The 18,407-nt window shown below is 34.5% G+C and overlaps 1 protein-coding gene across 3 annotated transcripts in view; it reads right to left on the minus strand.

Moving 5' to 3' along the window:
- The window catches only part of EPS15 (epidermal growth factor receptor pathway substrate 15), a 163,027-nt gene that overhangs the window by 48,236 nt on the left and 96,384 nt on the right, over nt 1–18,407 (minus strand). For all 3 annotated transcript variants that reach the window (XM_037021847.2, XM_073233918.1, XM_037021845.2), the window contains one exon: nt 12,607–12,679. In XM_037021847.2, coding sequence (XP_036877742.1) covers nt 12,607–12,679 — 73 coding nt within the window. The remainder of the gene's footprint in view (nt 1–12,606; nt 12,680–18,407) is intronic.

An 18,407-nucleotide genomic window follows, 5' to 3' on the forward strand; every position in this document is an offset into this window, starting at 1 on the left:
ACTGTCTAACTCTATATACAAAAGTAAATTTGAAATGGATCAAAGACCTGAATGTAAGTCATGAAACCATAGAACTCTTAGAAGAAAACATAGGCAAAACTCTCTTGAATATAAAGATGAACAACTTCTTCATGAACATATCTCCATGAGAAAGGGAAACAAAAGCAAAAATGAACAAGTGGGACTATATCAAAATAAAAATCTTCTGTACACCAAAGGACACCATCAGTAGAACAAAAAGGCATCCTACAGTATGGGAGAATATATTCATAAATGACATATCCAATAAGGCGTTGACATCCAAAATATACAAAGAGCTCATATACTTCAACAAACCAAAAGCAAATAATCTAATTAAAAAATGGGCAGAGGATATGAACAGACACTTCTCCAAAGTAGAAATTCAGATGGCCAACAGGCACATGAAAAGATGCTCCACATCACTAATCATCAGAGAAATGCAAATTAAAACCACAGTGAGATACCATCTCACACCAGATAGGATGGCCAACATCCAAAAGACAAACAACAACAAATGTTGGTGAGGATGTGGAGAAAGGGGAACCCTCCTACACCGCTGGTGGGAATGTAAATTAGTTCAACAATTGTGGAAAGCAGTATGGGCGTTCCTCAAAAAACTAAAAATAGAAATACCATTTGATCCAGGAATTCCACTCCTAGGAATTTACCCTAAGAATACAGGAGCCCAGTTTCAAAAAGACATGCATCCCTTTGTTTATCGCAGCACTATTTACCATAGCCAAGAAATGGAAGCAACTTAAGTGTCCATTAGTAGATGAATGGACAAAGAAGAGGTGGTATATATGCACAATAGAATATTATTCAGCCATAAGATGAAAACAAATCCTACCATTTGCAACAACACGGATGGAGCTAGGGGATATTAAGCTCAGTGAAATAAGCCAGGTGGAGAAAGTACCAAATGATTTCACTCATCTATGGAGTATAGCAAAGCAAACACTGAAGGAACAAAACAGCAGCAGACTCAGAGATCCCAAGAATGGACTAACAGTTGTCAAAGGGAAAGGGACCAGGGAGGGATAAGGGGAATAAGGGGCATTACGATTAGCACACATAGCATGTTGGGCAAGGGCACAGGGAAGGCAGTATAGCAGAGAGAAGACAAGTAGTGACTCTATAGCATCTTACCACACTGATGGACAGTAACTGTAATGGGGTGTGTGGTGAGGGCTTGATAACGGGAGCAATCTAGTAACTACAATGTTGCTCATGTGATTGTACATTAATGATAGCAAAATTTAAAAAATTTTTTTTTAAAAGATACCCATACCCATTAGGAAGTCACTCTCTCTCTATTCCCTCCTGATGTAGGCTACCACCAATGTACTTTCTATGACTATAGCTTTGCCCATTTTGGATATTTTATATAAATGGAATCATATAATATCTTTTTGTGACTGGCTTCTTTGTGACTTAGCATGTTTTTAAGGTTCATCTGTGTTGGCATAAAAATAGTATGGTCATTTTAAACATCTTTATTGAGGTATAATTTATATACCACAAAATCTGCCCCTTATAAGTATACAACTCAATACATTTTAATAAATATATACAATTGTGTAACCATCAGCACAATCCAGTTTTTTAACACAGCCATCACCTAAAAAGTTCCCTCATACTTTTGTAGTCAATCCTTATTCCAATTTCAAGCTCCAGGCAACCAATGATCTACTTTCTGTCTCTATATTTTTGTTTATTGTAGAAATTTCACATAAATGGAACCATGTAATATATAGGTTATTATATCTGGCTTCTAATATTTTTGAAATTCATCTGTGTTCTTGCATGTATTAAGTAATTTATTCCTTTTTGTTGCTTAGTAGTATTCCATTTTATGGATATACATTTGATGGATACTTAGAGTGCTACCAGTTTTTGGCTATTATGAATAATAGAGCATATAATTTATTTATCTTATTTATATTCTATTTCCTTCTACTAGAATGTAAGCCCCATGAGTTCAGGGGTATTTGTGAGCTTTGTTTATTCCTATATTCCCAGTTCCCAGTACGTAAGAGGTACTCCATGAATATTTAGTGAATGATGACTGGTATCATAAAGATGTTGAGTCTCTCCCAATTAATCTACACATTCCAATAAAAATCCTAACGTGGTTTTCCAAGGACCCTAACAAGCTGATTCTAAAACATATTTGGAAGAGCAAAGAAAAAACCCTAACAACATTGCAAAATATGAAAGGACTTATCCTACTAGATACTATGAATTATTGGAAAGCTAAAATAATGAACACAGTTTGTTGTTGATACAGATAAACAAAAAGACCAAAGGAACAGGAAGGATGCATTTAGATACAGACCTAGGCATATTTAAAAAAATGATACAAAGAGTTGACATTAAAATTTGAGGAAAAGAGAACTATTTGTAAATGATGCTGGGCATACCCATATGGTAAAAAGAAAAAAAAAATTTAAGTAAGTCTCTAAATCACACCAAACAGAAAAATAAATTCCAGGTACATTATAAACCTAAATGTGAAAGACAAAACTTTAAAATGTATAGAAGAAAATATAGAGCTCAGTGTAGGAAAGAATTTCTTAAAAAAACAAATATTTTGAAAATGTTCTATTTGTTTATTCATCTATATGCCAGATCTTATGCTTGATGATAAAGGCTACAGAGAGTTAAAAAACACAATGGAAAATATATGTACCTTCTGCTTAATTTTGCTGTGAACCTAAACTGCTGCTCTAAAAAAATAAAGTCTATTAAAAAAAATACAAGGGAGACTTTGGGAAGCAGATGAAAGCAGCCATTGCCACTATCATTACCGTCATGAAAAGTTGCAGCCAAGATGGCCTGACTTACATATCCTCTGACTATTAGGGTTCATCTTCTGAACCACAAAAGATCATTTGAGTGACTATTTTCCTAATTCTCCAAAGAATGGTACATAACAGTACCACTGCAGATGCACAGGAGAGATGTTGAATTCATACTATATAAAGGTTTCCATAGAGAATTTTTTTTAGGACTTAAATCTCTCTAGGAACCACAGGTGAGAAATAAGAAGGGATTTGATAACTCTAAGGCATGTGTTGGCAGAAGGTGGGCAGAGATCTCAAAAGGTATGAAGTAAAATAGTGAACACAAATTTCTAAAAATAACTATATCTTTTCAATAATAAACTATTCAAAGACCCCGATAATCATTTACCAGAACAAGAATCTAATAAAAGAAAAACAGGTCTCTGAATTGTTGCACAACTTGAAGACAGACAGCTACAGTGGCATGATGGCAAACACTCTGAACAGTGCTTACAATGTGTTCAACACTGTTCCAGGCTCTTTACATGTATTAACTCATTTATAATCCTTATGACAGATCTATGTGGTAGGTACTATGATTATTCACATTTTACAGAAAACTGAGGCACTGATGGGCAAATAATTTGTCCATAGTTACAGTTAGCAAGCAATGCATTCAAACTAAGTTCTGATTCCAAAGTCTGAGCTATTAATCACTATGCTACATACTGTCTGTAGATTCAATGTCTTACGCGTTCACCATTATTTTTCAAATATATGTAGATGCTTCTGTGATTAAATAAAACACTGAACAATGCTTTTAATGATTGCTTTTCACTTATATTTTCTCAACCAACTGATTAATCTAAAAAGACAACTACTACCATGCTATTTTCTTTCTTTTTTTTTTTGCCATTTACTTTTTTTATTGAAGTATAGTTGAAATACAGTATTTTAGTGGTTTCAGGGGTACAACATAGTGATCTGACAATTATACACATCACTAAATGCTCGATCCAGTAAGTGTGGTTACCATCTGTCATCATACAAAGACATTATAATATTAGTGACTATATCCTGTGCTGTATTTTCATCCCCATGACTAATGTATTTTTTTTTATAATGGAAGTTTGTACCTCTTCATGCCCTTTACCTATAATCACCCATCCTCCTACCCTCCTGAATTGTGCACTTTAAATTGGAAAATTGTATGGTAGATGCATTACACCTCAAATAAAGCTGTTATTTTTTGAAAACTTTAAACACATATGAACAAATACTACAATTTCCCTAAGGGAACTATTACTGCATTACTGTAGAACTCTTCATGTGAGCATGTATCATCGCCTGACATTGAGACCGATCAGATCACAAGTGACTCCAGACAATCATGCTTGGCAATGCTCTGTTATGCACTGGTCACACGGAGCTGTCAGTATTTAATAATGATCATGGGAGTTTGGGCTGACAAAACTAATCACACATCCATGCTGCTTTCTTTAAAAAGTTCCTTTGAAAGGGCCAACGCAATGGATGATCATGAAAGACTTCTTGTGCTAAGGTTCCATGAGTCTATGTGATTGTAGATTCAAAATGGTGAGCTCCACTAGTACTTTCTCATTAATTTACTAGCACGCTTAAGTTTTTTTCATGCCTAAATTTTTAACCTTGCTACTCTGTTAATTGATCCATAATGAAAATGGACATAAACTTTAGACAATGTACCGGGCACTGGCTCTCAATAACTATGCACTAGTTTTCATTGTCCCTTCCTTGATTCACAATTTGCTTTTCTGCCTTTGTTTCTTCCTATTTCAATGTCCAAATTTCTTGAAAAATAATATTACAAAGGAGATTTCTTTAATTATGCTATTTAAAAAATACATGAAGTTTCCCTTTTATCTGGAAGATAATAAAACTGTCTCCAAAACACATTAGAACCTTCAATTCTGGGTCTTACATTTTCCTTCCTCTTTTACAATGTTCTTTTCCTCATTTTTCACTTGCACCCCAGCCTCAATAGACCCTCTTCTTTCTCCAATAGACAATATACTTCAATGTCCCTGTGCCTTTCTTAGCCATTTCCTTTGCCCTGAGTGCCCTTCCACACTATCACTACCTTCTTCAAAGCCCAGCCAAATTTAATCTCCTCTGACCCATCTTGAGCTTCCTTTACCTGTGTACTTATAGCAGTTTGTATCTAACTTCTATTATCACACTTACTACACTGTATTAGTACCTGTAAATAATAAACTGCTGAAGGCCAGAGCCAATGTCTCATCTTTTTTTGAAATTCCATAATCTAGTATAATACCTAGCACATTTTAGATGGTTAATTAAACAATGATTTATAACTATCACAAGGATTCTAGTATCTGGGAGAAACTATTGGGAAATATGCCAATATTTCTGAGGGTGACAGAATGGAAGTATTTATGGTCTAACATATGGTGGAAAAGCTCCCCTCTATTTAAACTATATCTAAATATTAAAACTAGCCTCAAACTGACCTATGATAAATGCTCTTTGTTAAAATAATGTCTAAATTTCCACACTGGTTCAACATTTTCTTAGTCTGACATTTAAAAAGTTTCCACTATATGGAAATAATCTTTACTGCTTTAGCATGCCACTGTGACATATATCTTTTTTGTGTTTTTAGACTCATACAATACTTGTTTTTTTTACACATAATTATGTGTTATTCTTACTCTTTAGGATGGCAGAATTACACCTTCATTTTAACACAGTAGCTTGAAAAACTACAGTGGTCTGAAAATGTCTTATAATTCAATTATAAGACATTTTCAAAGAATGCTTCCTGCAGATCTAAAGTCATTTTATTAGTTTGGGAATATAACTCATTGTAAATACCTTACTTTGGTCATAAAATTACTATAGGTTATATATATAATGATATGCTGGCTCAAAAAGCATTTTTTAAGAAGTTTTGTCCTCTTTCATTTTAATTAAAAGTGTTCAGAGGTAGGAATAGGAAAAATATTTGTTACTTATTCCCATCCTCAAATATTCTATATATATCCTACCCTTTCCCAAACCCCAAAGAAAAATCTTGGATTTCGTATCTTGAATAATATCTAGTCTTTATAATTAGATGTAATTTTGATGTTTTTTTCTTTTACTGTAAATCCAAGTAGAAAAATAAAATTTACCTTAAAAAATCATATAATACAAGAAAATGTCTAGGACACAATACTAATTTGTAGAAGATGAATATAAAAGTTCATATAGTATGATCACAAATAAATATAAACCACTTAGGTCTATTCATAGAAAATACAGTAAAATGTTAACAATGACTCTTTCTAGAATGTGAAATTGTGGGGTTTTTTCCTTTTTATACTTTTCTATATTTTACAAGATTACCTATACAACTTTTATAATCAGAGAATGTCAAGTTTGCAGTTTTTAAAGTACCACATATCTCTGGTGGTTTCATACTAATATAAAAATATTCAGATGTGACTGAATTTTTATGTAAGAACTGCTGAAAACACCCTTGGAAGATATGTTTGTGCAAGAGGAAAAGGATAAACAAGGTAATACAATATTTACTTTTTCTGGTCTTTTCTCTTCCAAAGAGCAAACATATTCACTCAAATTTCCCAGCCTTACTTCTTAGCTATAGTAAAAATCCACATAGTAACTCAAAAAGTATAGGCCTTAAGGGAAAGGTAACTGAGAAAATACCTCACATTAATGATATATTTTAAGCTAAATAGACATTCATATGAAAATTAATTATAATTAATGTTTCTCCATGTCTGTTTCTAAATATGAAAGATATTCTCTGAAAAAAAATTCCAACACCAATCCATACACAAAAGAGTCTTCTTTTTCAGTAGGGAGGCTTAAAATTATTAACATGCACAAAATCAAAATGAACAGATACAAACATATACCCTAACAAGAATAAGAATCCAAATTCACTACAAAATTACTTGTAAGGCTACTATTACTGCAATGTAATTTCCACATCAACATCAGTATCCAGATATGTCTGGCTGTTTTATTTTGATAAAGACTTGCTTTTCCTGAGAGTGTAAAGGTGACAGATCCACCACCCCTTCCTGACCCGTGAGGACGGCAGTGGCAGATTCTCCTAGCAAACAGTGTCTTCCAACAAAGTAGGGGAAGTTTCTCTTAACCTCAAGGTAGCCCTTTTGGGAAAATTCTTCTGATTCAGTGCACGATCTCAGCACTTTCAAATGCCATCCCATCAAGTGAGTGACTAAAGGACAGCTGCAAATGCCTTCCTACATATGCTCTACTTCCCATGCTCATGCTCTGCTGGCCTTCCTGTGCCACCAACAGCAAAAAAAAGGAGGACAGCAGCAATCAGAGAATGAAAAGGATGAAGTGAACAAGACTACTGTGAAACAGTATCAAGGTTTTTTTTAGAAAAATACCAAAGCAAGCCACATCCACAGTTCTCATCCAGGAATGAAGGGATCGTTGAGCTGGGATCTCGGCTTTATTTAAAAAGAATTTTCAAGGAAAACATCCTGTTCTCTAGAAATCACACAAGTTACTGAAAATGATAACCTTGTTCCCAACCCTCCACACCCCAGGAAGTGCTTTGAGGGGAGTGGAGATAAAATTTCAACAAATACATTAAAACTCTTAGTTATATTAAGAGATCCAGAACCCCAAGTCAGTTACACACTGAAGAAAGTAACAAAAGTATTAAACCTATGAAATATTAGCAACGTGAGTATGTTTGTATTTGTTTCATAAAAACAGAGGAAAAAAATAAACAAAAAAGGCCACTAATTTATGAATAAAACACTTAAAAAAAACCAAAAATGAAGTATATATACACACATGTGCTTATACCTATACCTAAAGAGTTAATAAAGAGAATGAGAGGAATTAAAGTATATCTTACAGAAAATGCTAATTATTTAATTGATAAAAAAAAAACTCTATATAGACTAATCCCGAACTAGAAATAACCAGGTACATTCATTATGTTTACCTAATTATCTAAATGGAAGTTCTAGGGGCATTCCTAAGATAAAATAAGTATCAACTGTACAGAAAGATGTTTAGGTCAAAGAACAGAAAGGGAGTCTATTAAACTAGGGTGGGTGTTAGAAAACCTAACAGCTTGCCTTAATTTCCAATTACGTGCTTCCCAGCATGTTCTAAGAGCACTACTGCTAGGAAAAGAATGTTGAGCTCATGTATCTAATTTTATTTTAACCCAAAATAAGTCATCTCTCTTCATCTAAGAAAACAAAAAACAACTAAGTCAATTAAAATGAAAAAAAATACAGAGAATTACTAATGAATTACTGCATCTTTACTAGTAAAGTATAAATAATTGGTAGCTTCTTTTACAGGAGGGTAGTATCAACAATACAGAAAAGTCTGACTCTTCATGATAGCTATTATGCTCCCAGTCCTTTCTGTCTGTGGTTTCTTAGTGTGTTTTGTCCCTATTTTAAATTTCATATACAAAATTGAAGTTCATTCATTTCTACTGTCAACAGGTTCCTTGAATTTATCTCTAACAATAAATTACTAAATATAGTGAAAAATATGATCCAAGATATAATTTTTAAGCTTAAGGAGCTCACAATATGGTCTGGAAAATACTGGACTCTGTAAACATACACCCTAAACTAGCAGAATAAGGTCACATACTAGATATGCCAAATAAGTGGATACACACTCCTCTCAGAGTTCCAACTCAGGGAAGACTGGTGTAGACTCAAGGGACAGAGAAGGTGGGATTAGAGCTGGGCTTTTAAGGCATGGGTAGAATTCACATAAGCAGGGAGGTAGGGAACATTCTAGATTCCAACAACAAAAGGTATTGAGGGTGGGAATAAGAAAAAGAATGTATATGGCACACAGTTCAGAGGCAGACGATCCAAAAATAAGTAGTACAAAAGGAAGGTTTGTATCTGATATTTTTTTCTATCTTCAATAAACCCATGAGGTATGACATCTTCCATCACTACCAGTGGCAGTGGGCAACAGTAAAGATTTTCACATCTGAGAGTGATGATATTAAAATTGGCTTAGGATGAAAGGCAAGAAGAAGATGGGGTAAGCAGTTACAATTCGACTTTAAAACTTCAGGTGTTATGTGACAAAGGTGGCAGTAGTAAGAAGGAAAAACCCTAACAGAAATAGGAAAGTTCAAAATCGAAGCCATTTTTTTTCAACAAAATGAGACTCATTTTAGACATATTGACTTTGAAATGATAAAAACCAAACATTTCATTAGAGATGTTAGACTAGCACTCAGGAGAGCTGAAGACTTATAAATATTTGGGAATCATCAGCATAGGGATGACAAAGGTACAGAAAAGGAGAGAAAATGGGAAGGGGCTGTCAATCAATCCTTGGTGAAGGCAAGAGAAGGAAAGGGTCAGAGACAGGTACCTAGGAGAATGCAATCCAAGAAAGCATTCACCAATACAGGAAGGTCGGATAGATTTGGCTTTACGACTATTGCTGGTCCTGAGGGGAAAATTAAAACAGAATGGTATGGGTAAACAGCAGACTAAATAGGGTTACTGAAAGAATAGGAAAGGGACAAATGACCACACAAAGCAACAAAAATAGGGAAAAAAAGGTTGGTAGCTAAAGTGGCAGAAAGAAGGGGAAAAAAAAAAGATGTTTACAAACTGGTGATTCCTGTGTGCAGATAGCCCTGGGTAAAGATAGAAGTCAGAGAAGAAAAGAGGTTGACAATGAAGGGAGAGTTATGAGGAAGACAGCAGAGCACAAAACAATGCATACTACCAGTCAGAATATTTACCCTGTGCCAATCACTCTGTGAGGCATTTTACGGCATACATGATTTTATTCTTACAGCAATTCTGTTTGGTATTTTTATTAATTAATTAATTTTATTATCCCATGTTACAGAAGAGAAAATGAATGCATAGAGTGGTTAAATTATTTACTTAGGATCACAAACCTCGGAAGAGCCAGAACCAGGAAATGAATTCAATTTTCATACTAAGTTGTTCCTATAAACTTTTATGCAAAACTGAGGAAAGCATACACATGAAGGTGAATTCCTTAATATTTGTTGACTACTCAGAAGAAAAATTTTAATGAAATCATAAATCAGCAGTTTAAAGTAGGAAAGAATGTGGTTCTTCTCCCCTTAAAAAAGCTCAAACCAAAAACATTTGAAATAGAATGGCCTTTTATAGCTTTTTGTCCTTGGAACACTTTGGCCTAATTTCTCCATAGAACCTGATAAGCTAACAGTGTACCTCGTATGAATTAGTGATCATCTCATGAAATAAAATTCAGAGCTAATTGTTTAGTTTGCAAGAAAAAAATTATTGAACTGAAAGTTTTCAAGATGGTAGTTCGTGGGAATACAGACAGGAAACTAAAACTTGGAAATTAATTATGTAGTAGATTTTCTAATTTAACTGAATCAGGATGACTATACAATTGCAAAATAGAAAAGAACAAGTCTCTTGGCACTTTGGTCACATCTAAAGAGGCTTAGAAAATTTGGGTTTCTATCATAATATGAGCTTGTATAATCACTAACATGAACACAGAGAAAAGCCAAGTACACTCAGAAAAGCCATGTCTGGATTAGGTAGACACCCACTGATGGGTTACAATTCCCTTACTTCTCCCCTGATGTCTGCATTTTGATATTTCATTAACTATTTTAGAAAGTGTGATCAGAAAGAAGAAGTGAAGTTCTTTGATTCTGCTACTTTTTAATACCTCCAGAAAATTACTTTTTGCCAGAGACATTAGAAAATAAATACTAGGAGCTGGAGTTACTAACAGATTTTAATTATCCAAGTTATTTCTAATCTGCTTCTCATTACCAATGGGGAAGATCAGAGTTAACTGAACAGGTAATGAAATCTACTTATTACCATTCCTGGTAAGTTGTTCTGTGCTTTAGAAAATTGAAAATGATCACTAGATAAAAAGTTTTAATTACTTGTAGATGTCAATTATCTATGTCATTCTTAGTCTCATGTCTCATTACCATGGATGATAGAGAGACACCTCTATTGGAGTAGAATGCATAGAGAATCTACTAAGGCAAACCTTTTTTTTTCTTTTTCATTTATGTTTAACCATTACAACTTGGTCTGTACTATGCTCTAAGATACCTTTTATTTATAGCACCCTGTGTAGAAAAATTCAAGGATTTAGACATCCTGTGCCAATCAAATATTTTGGATTTAGCAAAGCTTACAGTTTAACATATACCTTACCATCACCACTAAGTAAAGGACAAGCAAATCACAAAGAGATACTGACAACAGAACTTCTATAATTACAAGAAATCAAATATTCAACAATAGCCCATTTACCCTGACAGTAACAATGTAAATTTTTAGTGTTATTCTAAGCCAGCCTTTTAAAATCACATCTTCAAAGAATGTAGGAGAGAAAAACCAAAAAGGAGATACATGTATACAAATAACAAAATACTGACCTCACAAAAACCTTTTTGTACACTGAAACGTTACCTGGCTAAATTTGAAAGCTGTCCAATATTGTATCAGTAACTATGTCTCTCCAGGTTGAGAAAACTTTTGTAGATAATTTTATCTTCCATTCTTAAGATATTTTCAGCATTTACTGCTTAAAGTCTATGCCTTTCTTGCACTTCTTAAGCCAAAAACTGCCAAAACTAATATAATCAAGGTACCCACCACCACCACCAAATCTCACTGCCACCAAGAGAAATATTATTAGTGATGATCTCTTGACTTGTGCACCACCTTTAGGAAAATTCCAGTACATATAATAAATGCAGCCATCCAATAAGAGAATCACCTTCCAACAAGAAGTCTCTCTGGCTTCTTTCTTATAGCTCAGTAATCATTCTCCCCACCCTAGCATAGCCCACCTGACAGACAATTTCTGGTGAACGTCCTACATCAAAGCAAAACAATGGATGTAATGATTTAGAGCTTTCACCCATTTAAAACTATCAGGACAAGCAGGGAAGTCCAATATATATGTAACATGTTAAGAAATGCCCATCTGTTAGCTCTTACTGGCAAACGCTACCAATGCTTCTACATCCAACATCCTCTATGTGCTGGTATAGCATTCAGGAAACAGTGCCCCAATTACATGGTCACATGCATTGCTTACTGTTCTAAATGCAACACTGTCCAATTTTCATATTTTTGAATCATTTCCCAATCAGAAATAGGCTTTACTCTTTTCTATTTGTAAAATGAAGCTCCTTAACACAGCACTTAGTGAACATGAATTAAATCTCTTTATGCCAAAGTTTAAGATATCCTGCCTTCTAAGGAACTTATAAAATGCTATTTTAAATTGTTTCATATCATTTCTAACCTTACCAGTATTATCAGAAATAGTACTTTAAAATATTAGGTCTCCTAGCTAACAAAAATCTCACATCTATGAAAAAGCAATTTGCACTTTTTTGGTGAAGATGATAATGATGATGATGATCTCATTTAATTTTATTGCTGTAATAGTATTTAATATCATAAATCATTCAAACTACCTTTAATGATATAATATGCAGGTAAATATTCTCTTAAAAATACTTTTAAAATTAGAAATTTATGCTGAAAAATACTGTTTTCTCATTGCAATGAATTCTTTGCAGGCCAAAATTCAGAGAAAAACATTTTGCAAAACATAGATATTTGTATTAAAAATAATACGTATTCCTTTGACCTGCTCACCAACACCACAACCATCACATAGTAAATAACCTTATTCATTTAAAATGAATCCTCCTAAATCAGAAATGGAATACTGAATTTAATAGTTTACATACCTGAACCTCGTTTATCCTCTGTTTAATAGTATCTTCTTTCTCCTTAAGGTCCTGCTCCACATTATTCTTTTCCCTAGAAGACCAGCAAACAATGCAAGAATATTTGAGAACATCAGCTACAGCTGGTATGGTTATCCATCCTAATCCTGAGTCGCTTTTTAAATACATAGTGAAACATTCAATTTTTAAACAAAGGGCAGATTTTCCTACCCTCTTTTAATTATTTATGGAATAGAAATCAATATAAGCTCTGTTTGTAAAAAAAAAAAAATGCTTTCTCACTAAAATGTGGTGAAAAGGGAATAGATTATAAGAGGAGAAAAATAATCAATGAAACACTCAGGTTTCACTGATCTCACTGTTGCTATGGAAATACTGTCCAATGAAAATTGCTGGTTGAAAAAAGGAGGGGTTGCATCAGCTTTGTGAGCTTAACCCTTAAATACCACTGTCAAATCAAATGAAAATGGCCAACAGAAACAGTCAACAATATTAAGGAAAAGGACATTTACGGAAGTGTTAATTCCCCCTTAAATCACTGTGTGTGTCAATTTCAGAATGAAACAACATAGAGAAAATGGCAAGATTATCAATACACAGGTCATTTGCTCTAGCAAATACCACATCTGCTCAAAAAAGCTATTTTATAGGACCACCTATCAATCTCAATTGATCAAATATATAAAATAACGTACACTAAGTAAAAAAAGAATCACATTAGCATTTCTCTTTCCATACTCTTTGGATCAAACACGCTAAGATCCACTTGTAGTTTGAACCATCATTATTTAAATTCTTACATGGTTCTATCAGGACTGGATTCCTAGAATGAATCCTAAACAATCTTGAATTCAGAATTACAAAATAAAGCTATTTCTTTTGACGTAGTAAGTGTAACTGCCATTTATTCTGCAGTCACACACATGTGCACACATGCGCACACACAGCTCCTTTTGCTTTCTTCTCTTTTCTACAATATGAAAGAAAAAGCTAAAGATTTCTGCAGCAATACATTTTTGAGGTGGGGAGGAAGGTATAAGAAGGCAACATGAGAAAGGGAGGATGGCATTCAAAAATTCCTCCAGACTACTACTGCAGAGTTTCTCCTCAGATCTTGATGACAAGTTTTGTCCTAGACGTAACTCAAACATAAGCTCAAGTTCCATTAACCTGCAGCACAGAGGAAAGTGAGAAACTTATGCCAAAGGAGATACTCAGGTGACAAATGCAAGCTACATTTATATTTCTCATCTTTTTGTGCAATTTTAAATGTGGACAAAAATCAAGTGTCTTAGATATGTAAGCACAATGTTCTTAAGATTTGTATGGGATAACAAAGCACAAGAATAAAGCTGTTTGTATACTGTTACTTTTGAACACTTGAGATGGCAAAGAAGCTCACCGGTTGTCAGATGGGTCACAATATGGGTCTCAGTGTTGGGGAGATTTTAAACAGTCCCTTACCATGTGAATCGTTGTTGAAGCCCATTCCTCCCATATGTCAATCTACCTATTATGTAAAGGTCATCCCCACTTCCAACCCTTATAAAATAAGGTAAAATCAAAAATAGAAAAACACAGAAAGAAAATTCTAAATATACCCCTCAAATTCTGCAAGCTTGATTTTGGAAATGTTTTCTTTCCCCCTTACGTGAGTAGAAGTGTTTTCAGTCCTATTGAAGCATATCAGAGATAAGTCACATGAAAACCTAGCCCCCTCCCTCTTCCCAAATCCTCAGAGGCATTCCACTCAAGGTCAGTGTCAATTCAGCTCCTTGTTTCCTACAGTGGGTAACAAAAACTGAAAACATTACACAAGTATAATAGATCAGCATTGCACACACTAATGTTTGTATTCAATCCTTTCTGCTCCACTGTTAACAGCTGTTACTGACAGTGTCTGCTCATAAGATCAAGTGTGCATGCAGGAAAACAGGGCTGCGAGAAGGTAGCGAGCTGACTTAACACAGCCAAGACAGAAAAATGGGAGAGCAAAAGAAGGAAGCTCACTTGGTGAAAAAGTAAAACAGATTACAAGGGACTCAGCTCTAACCAGCAAATAGTCTGTTTGGATAAAATGGAGGAAGCTTAGAAAGTACAAATTTCTTTCTTCATTTTGGGTGTGGCAGTTGGGGGAGCAGTGGTGATATCTCCAAACATATCCTGAAGACCATTCCCAACTAAATAAAGTATGGGAATCTTTAGACATGAATTTATCATGGTACTGAGATCAATTAATTTTAACTTTTGATCCACTTTTATCTAGTAAAACTTTGGTCTCAAAATAATTTATTATCAAAATCAAGGTATATAGCATACATTCTTGAAGAGAAAACTTTAAAAAAATAATAGTGACCAGTTATACTACTTTCTATAAAAAATATTACAAGTGAAAATCTGTCCTTTAAGTCAGGCTGCAAATAATTTTCTCATTTAACTTAGATTATAATTATTGAGAGATACCAAACTATTATTTTGTGGTATTCATAGGCTCTTAATCCCTATAGCTATTCTTCTTATTTCAGGCAAGTGAAAAATCTCAACACACATTAAGTGTACTAAGCATGCTTGGCCATATTCCTTACAGTCTCCTCTTTCAAATAGCATGCCTATTTTTCTAAAAGTGATGCATGCATAACTAATACAAAGCACTCTGCTTAACATTAGTAACTTAAAAACTTACTTCTTGCTAAGATTCTGTGCCACAGTAAAAAATATTAAGATGCAGTATCCTAAGGAGCCCTTCCAATACATGTGAATAAGACAGATAAAAGATAGATTTCAAAAATAGGTGTGTGAGCATTTCATCTAAAGCACTACTCATCTCTTGAATAGCAGTAAAGCTACTGCCTTCACCTTAGTAACTACCAGATAGGGGAAAAGAAATGAACCTGCACACCCCTTCTCTCTAGCCCTTTTCACTCCAAAGATGCTGTTACATCCAGAAGAATACACAAATACCTAAGCCATAAAGAAAAGACAGGAAGAGAGCTTCCTAATGTCCCTCAGGCTGACTGCTTTGATTCAGTGGAACCTAGTATCTGAACCAAAGCCCAAGTCGCTTTCAGAAGCCTCAAGTTGTTAACTGTAGAAACCTACTATAAAGTAGTCAAAAGCCATTCACAAGACAGTCAGGCTCAGAGACCTTCATTTATGCTATTCACTTCTATTTTCTCAGGCTCGTATATGGGAAGAAGGAAATGAACCATGTGTCTTAATTTTGATATAATACCAACATTGTCAGAGAAACAGGATTAAATCACCTTCAAAGCCCTTTCCAAATACACAGCTTTATGTCTTTTTTTCTGAACATAAGCATCCATTATTGTCCAATCAGAAAACAACAAAACTAAAAATCAGTTCCAGAAACTTTAAAGTTGTGAGACTTGCAAAAGTATATTTCTTAACCCTGAAACTTATTTACAAAAAATCTGTTTGGGTACATTTGATCCTAATGATTCTCTTATTGTTAAGTAGTTTTAGCCAATAAATTTCTCTAACAAGCATAGGACAATATGCTATTCTCATTATTTAGTCTTCAGAAGGCATCTGGTTATTAGGGGGCACAAGAAAATGGGACTAAAAACTGGAGGCCTGGATTCTAATTTGTCTGTGCCATGACATAGTTATACTGACTCTGATTAGGTCATATAACCTTTCATAGCCTCAGTCTTATTTTTAATTATGCAGATGTTAACTTCTCTACCATTTTAAGATTTGTAAGGTGAAATGTACAGATGTCATGTAATCAGGAAAAAAGCAGGCTTTGAGCCTATGCTAATGTTGCTTTTTACTCATAATATTAACATTACTTAGAATTTAAAATAACACTGATGGAGTAACTTTTAAATTTATTAAAAGAAATTATAGATTATCTAAAAGTTTAGAAAACACTGATCTAACACACAGGGGTAGAATATATAATCTGAAATCTGTGCCCAAAAATCTTGTCTCAAATAATCAAAATAATTTATTCTCTACTTTTAAAAACTCATTATATGGTTTTCAAAGCATAAGATTTGGAATAAAATGGTTCAGAATTCAAATACCACCACAGCTCATCTTAGTTAAATCACTGTAGAAACAGCTATTCTTTCTGGCTGACCTTCTGTTCTCCTAGGACTCAACAATCCTTTTAGGAAACTGCTCTCCCTCAACTATCACCTTTCTACCATATAGTTCAAATAGAAGATGCCATCTTTTTACAGACTCAACCTCTCTGAGCAATAACTGGCCAGGGATTGGCTCCCAACTAAAGCTTAACCAGTCACAATTATCCCACCTCACAGTCAAAGGGATTAATTCTAGAATGGGCTCAAGACCAAAGCCAAGAGTCAGAATCTTTATGTAGGCTGCCTTTATTTGGAACTAATAGAAAACTAGTGTTACCACTACCATATATCTATCACTACCACCACCACCAATTACAGAAACTAGCATTTATTAAGCATTTACTACATGATAGGAGTTATGTGATAAGCTCTATATGGATTATCTCACTTATTCTTACTAAAAATTATTCCTGTGAAATGATGAAGATGAGCAAATGTGACTCCATGTGCAGTTGGCACTCGCTGTCCCTGAATAAAGAATAATAAAACTTTCACACAAAGAAGCTGAAGTAAAAGGCAGAGAAACAGAGAATCTTGGTAGGGCTTGGGTCCTGGTTCTTATCATCCCCTGTGATGGTCAATTTTATGTATCAACTTGGCCAGGCCATGGCACCCATTGGTCAGACACCAGTCTCGATGTTGCTGTAAAGCCAATTTTTTGGATGAAACTAACATTTAAATCAATAGACTTTGACTAAAGTAATTACCCTCCATAGTGTAGGTGTGGCTCATCCAGTCAGTTTAAGGCCTTAAGGGAAAAAAAAACCTGAAGTTCCCAAGGGAGGGGGAATTCTTTCTCCAGATTGTCTTCGGACTTGAGCTGCAACAGCAACTCTTCCCTGGGTCTCTAGCCTACCGGCTTGTCCTACAGATTTCAGACTTGCCAGCCCCCTAACTGTGTGAGCCAATTCCTTGAAATAAATGGAAGATAATAGCTATCACATATTACATGTAGGGATTGTTGTGAGGAATGAAAGAAAAAATACATAATGGAACTCAATATATCTCAATGCAACTTTAAGACCTATCTACTGATTGAAGAAATATTGAGTCCAACTACATACTTCTCACTGTGCTACACTTTAGAGATTTAAAAAAACAATGAGACACATACTGCCATTAAGAAACTCACAATTCAGTGTGAGAAAAATACTAAAAAATAATTGCAATGCAGTGTACTGTGCTACAACAGGTAGGCACAGAGTGCTATGGGAACATAGAAGATGAGTCAAGAAAGCCTTCCCTGCAAAAGGTTTAGCTGCAAAATAAGCTGTGCAGATCCTAAGTGGTATGTTTATTAACAAAGTATTCCATCATAGGAAAGTTTTGAAAAAGAGATGAAATGTCAGCTAAGAATGAATGAATGAATGTTGCATAGAAAATGGCATTTCAGATGGAAGAGAGAGCTTACACAAGAAAGGACAGAGGATGTCAGCAAAATGGCAGATTAAGAGGAAGACTAAAACTTCACAAATTTCATGAAATACATGACTCTCATTCCAAGAAGCTCAATAAACTCCAAGCAGGGAAAACCAGACAGACCCATACTGGGATACATTACAACTAAACTGTTGAAAGACAGAGACAGAATTATGAAAGCAGTAAGAAGGAGACTCGTCACATACAAGAGATCATTAGTAAGATATCACTGGATTTCTCAGCACAAACCTTGAATGCAGTGGGATGATA

This window comes from Manis javanica, chromosome 4, assembly GCF_040802235.1.
Source record: "Manis javanica isolate MJ-LG chromosome 4, MJ_LKY, whole genome shotgun sequence".
Taxonomy (NCBI): domain Eukaryota; kingdom Metazoa; phylum Chordata; class Mammalia; order Pholidota; family Manidae; genus Manis; species Manis javanica.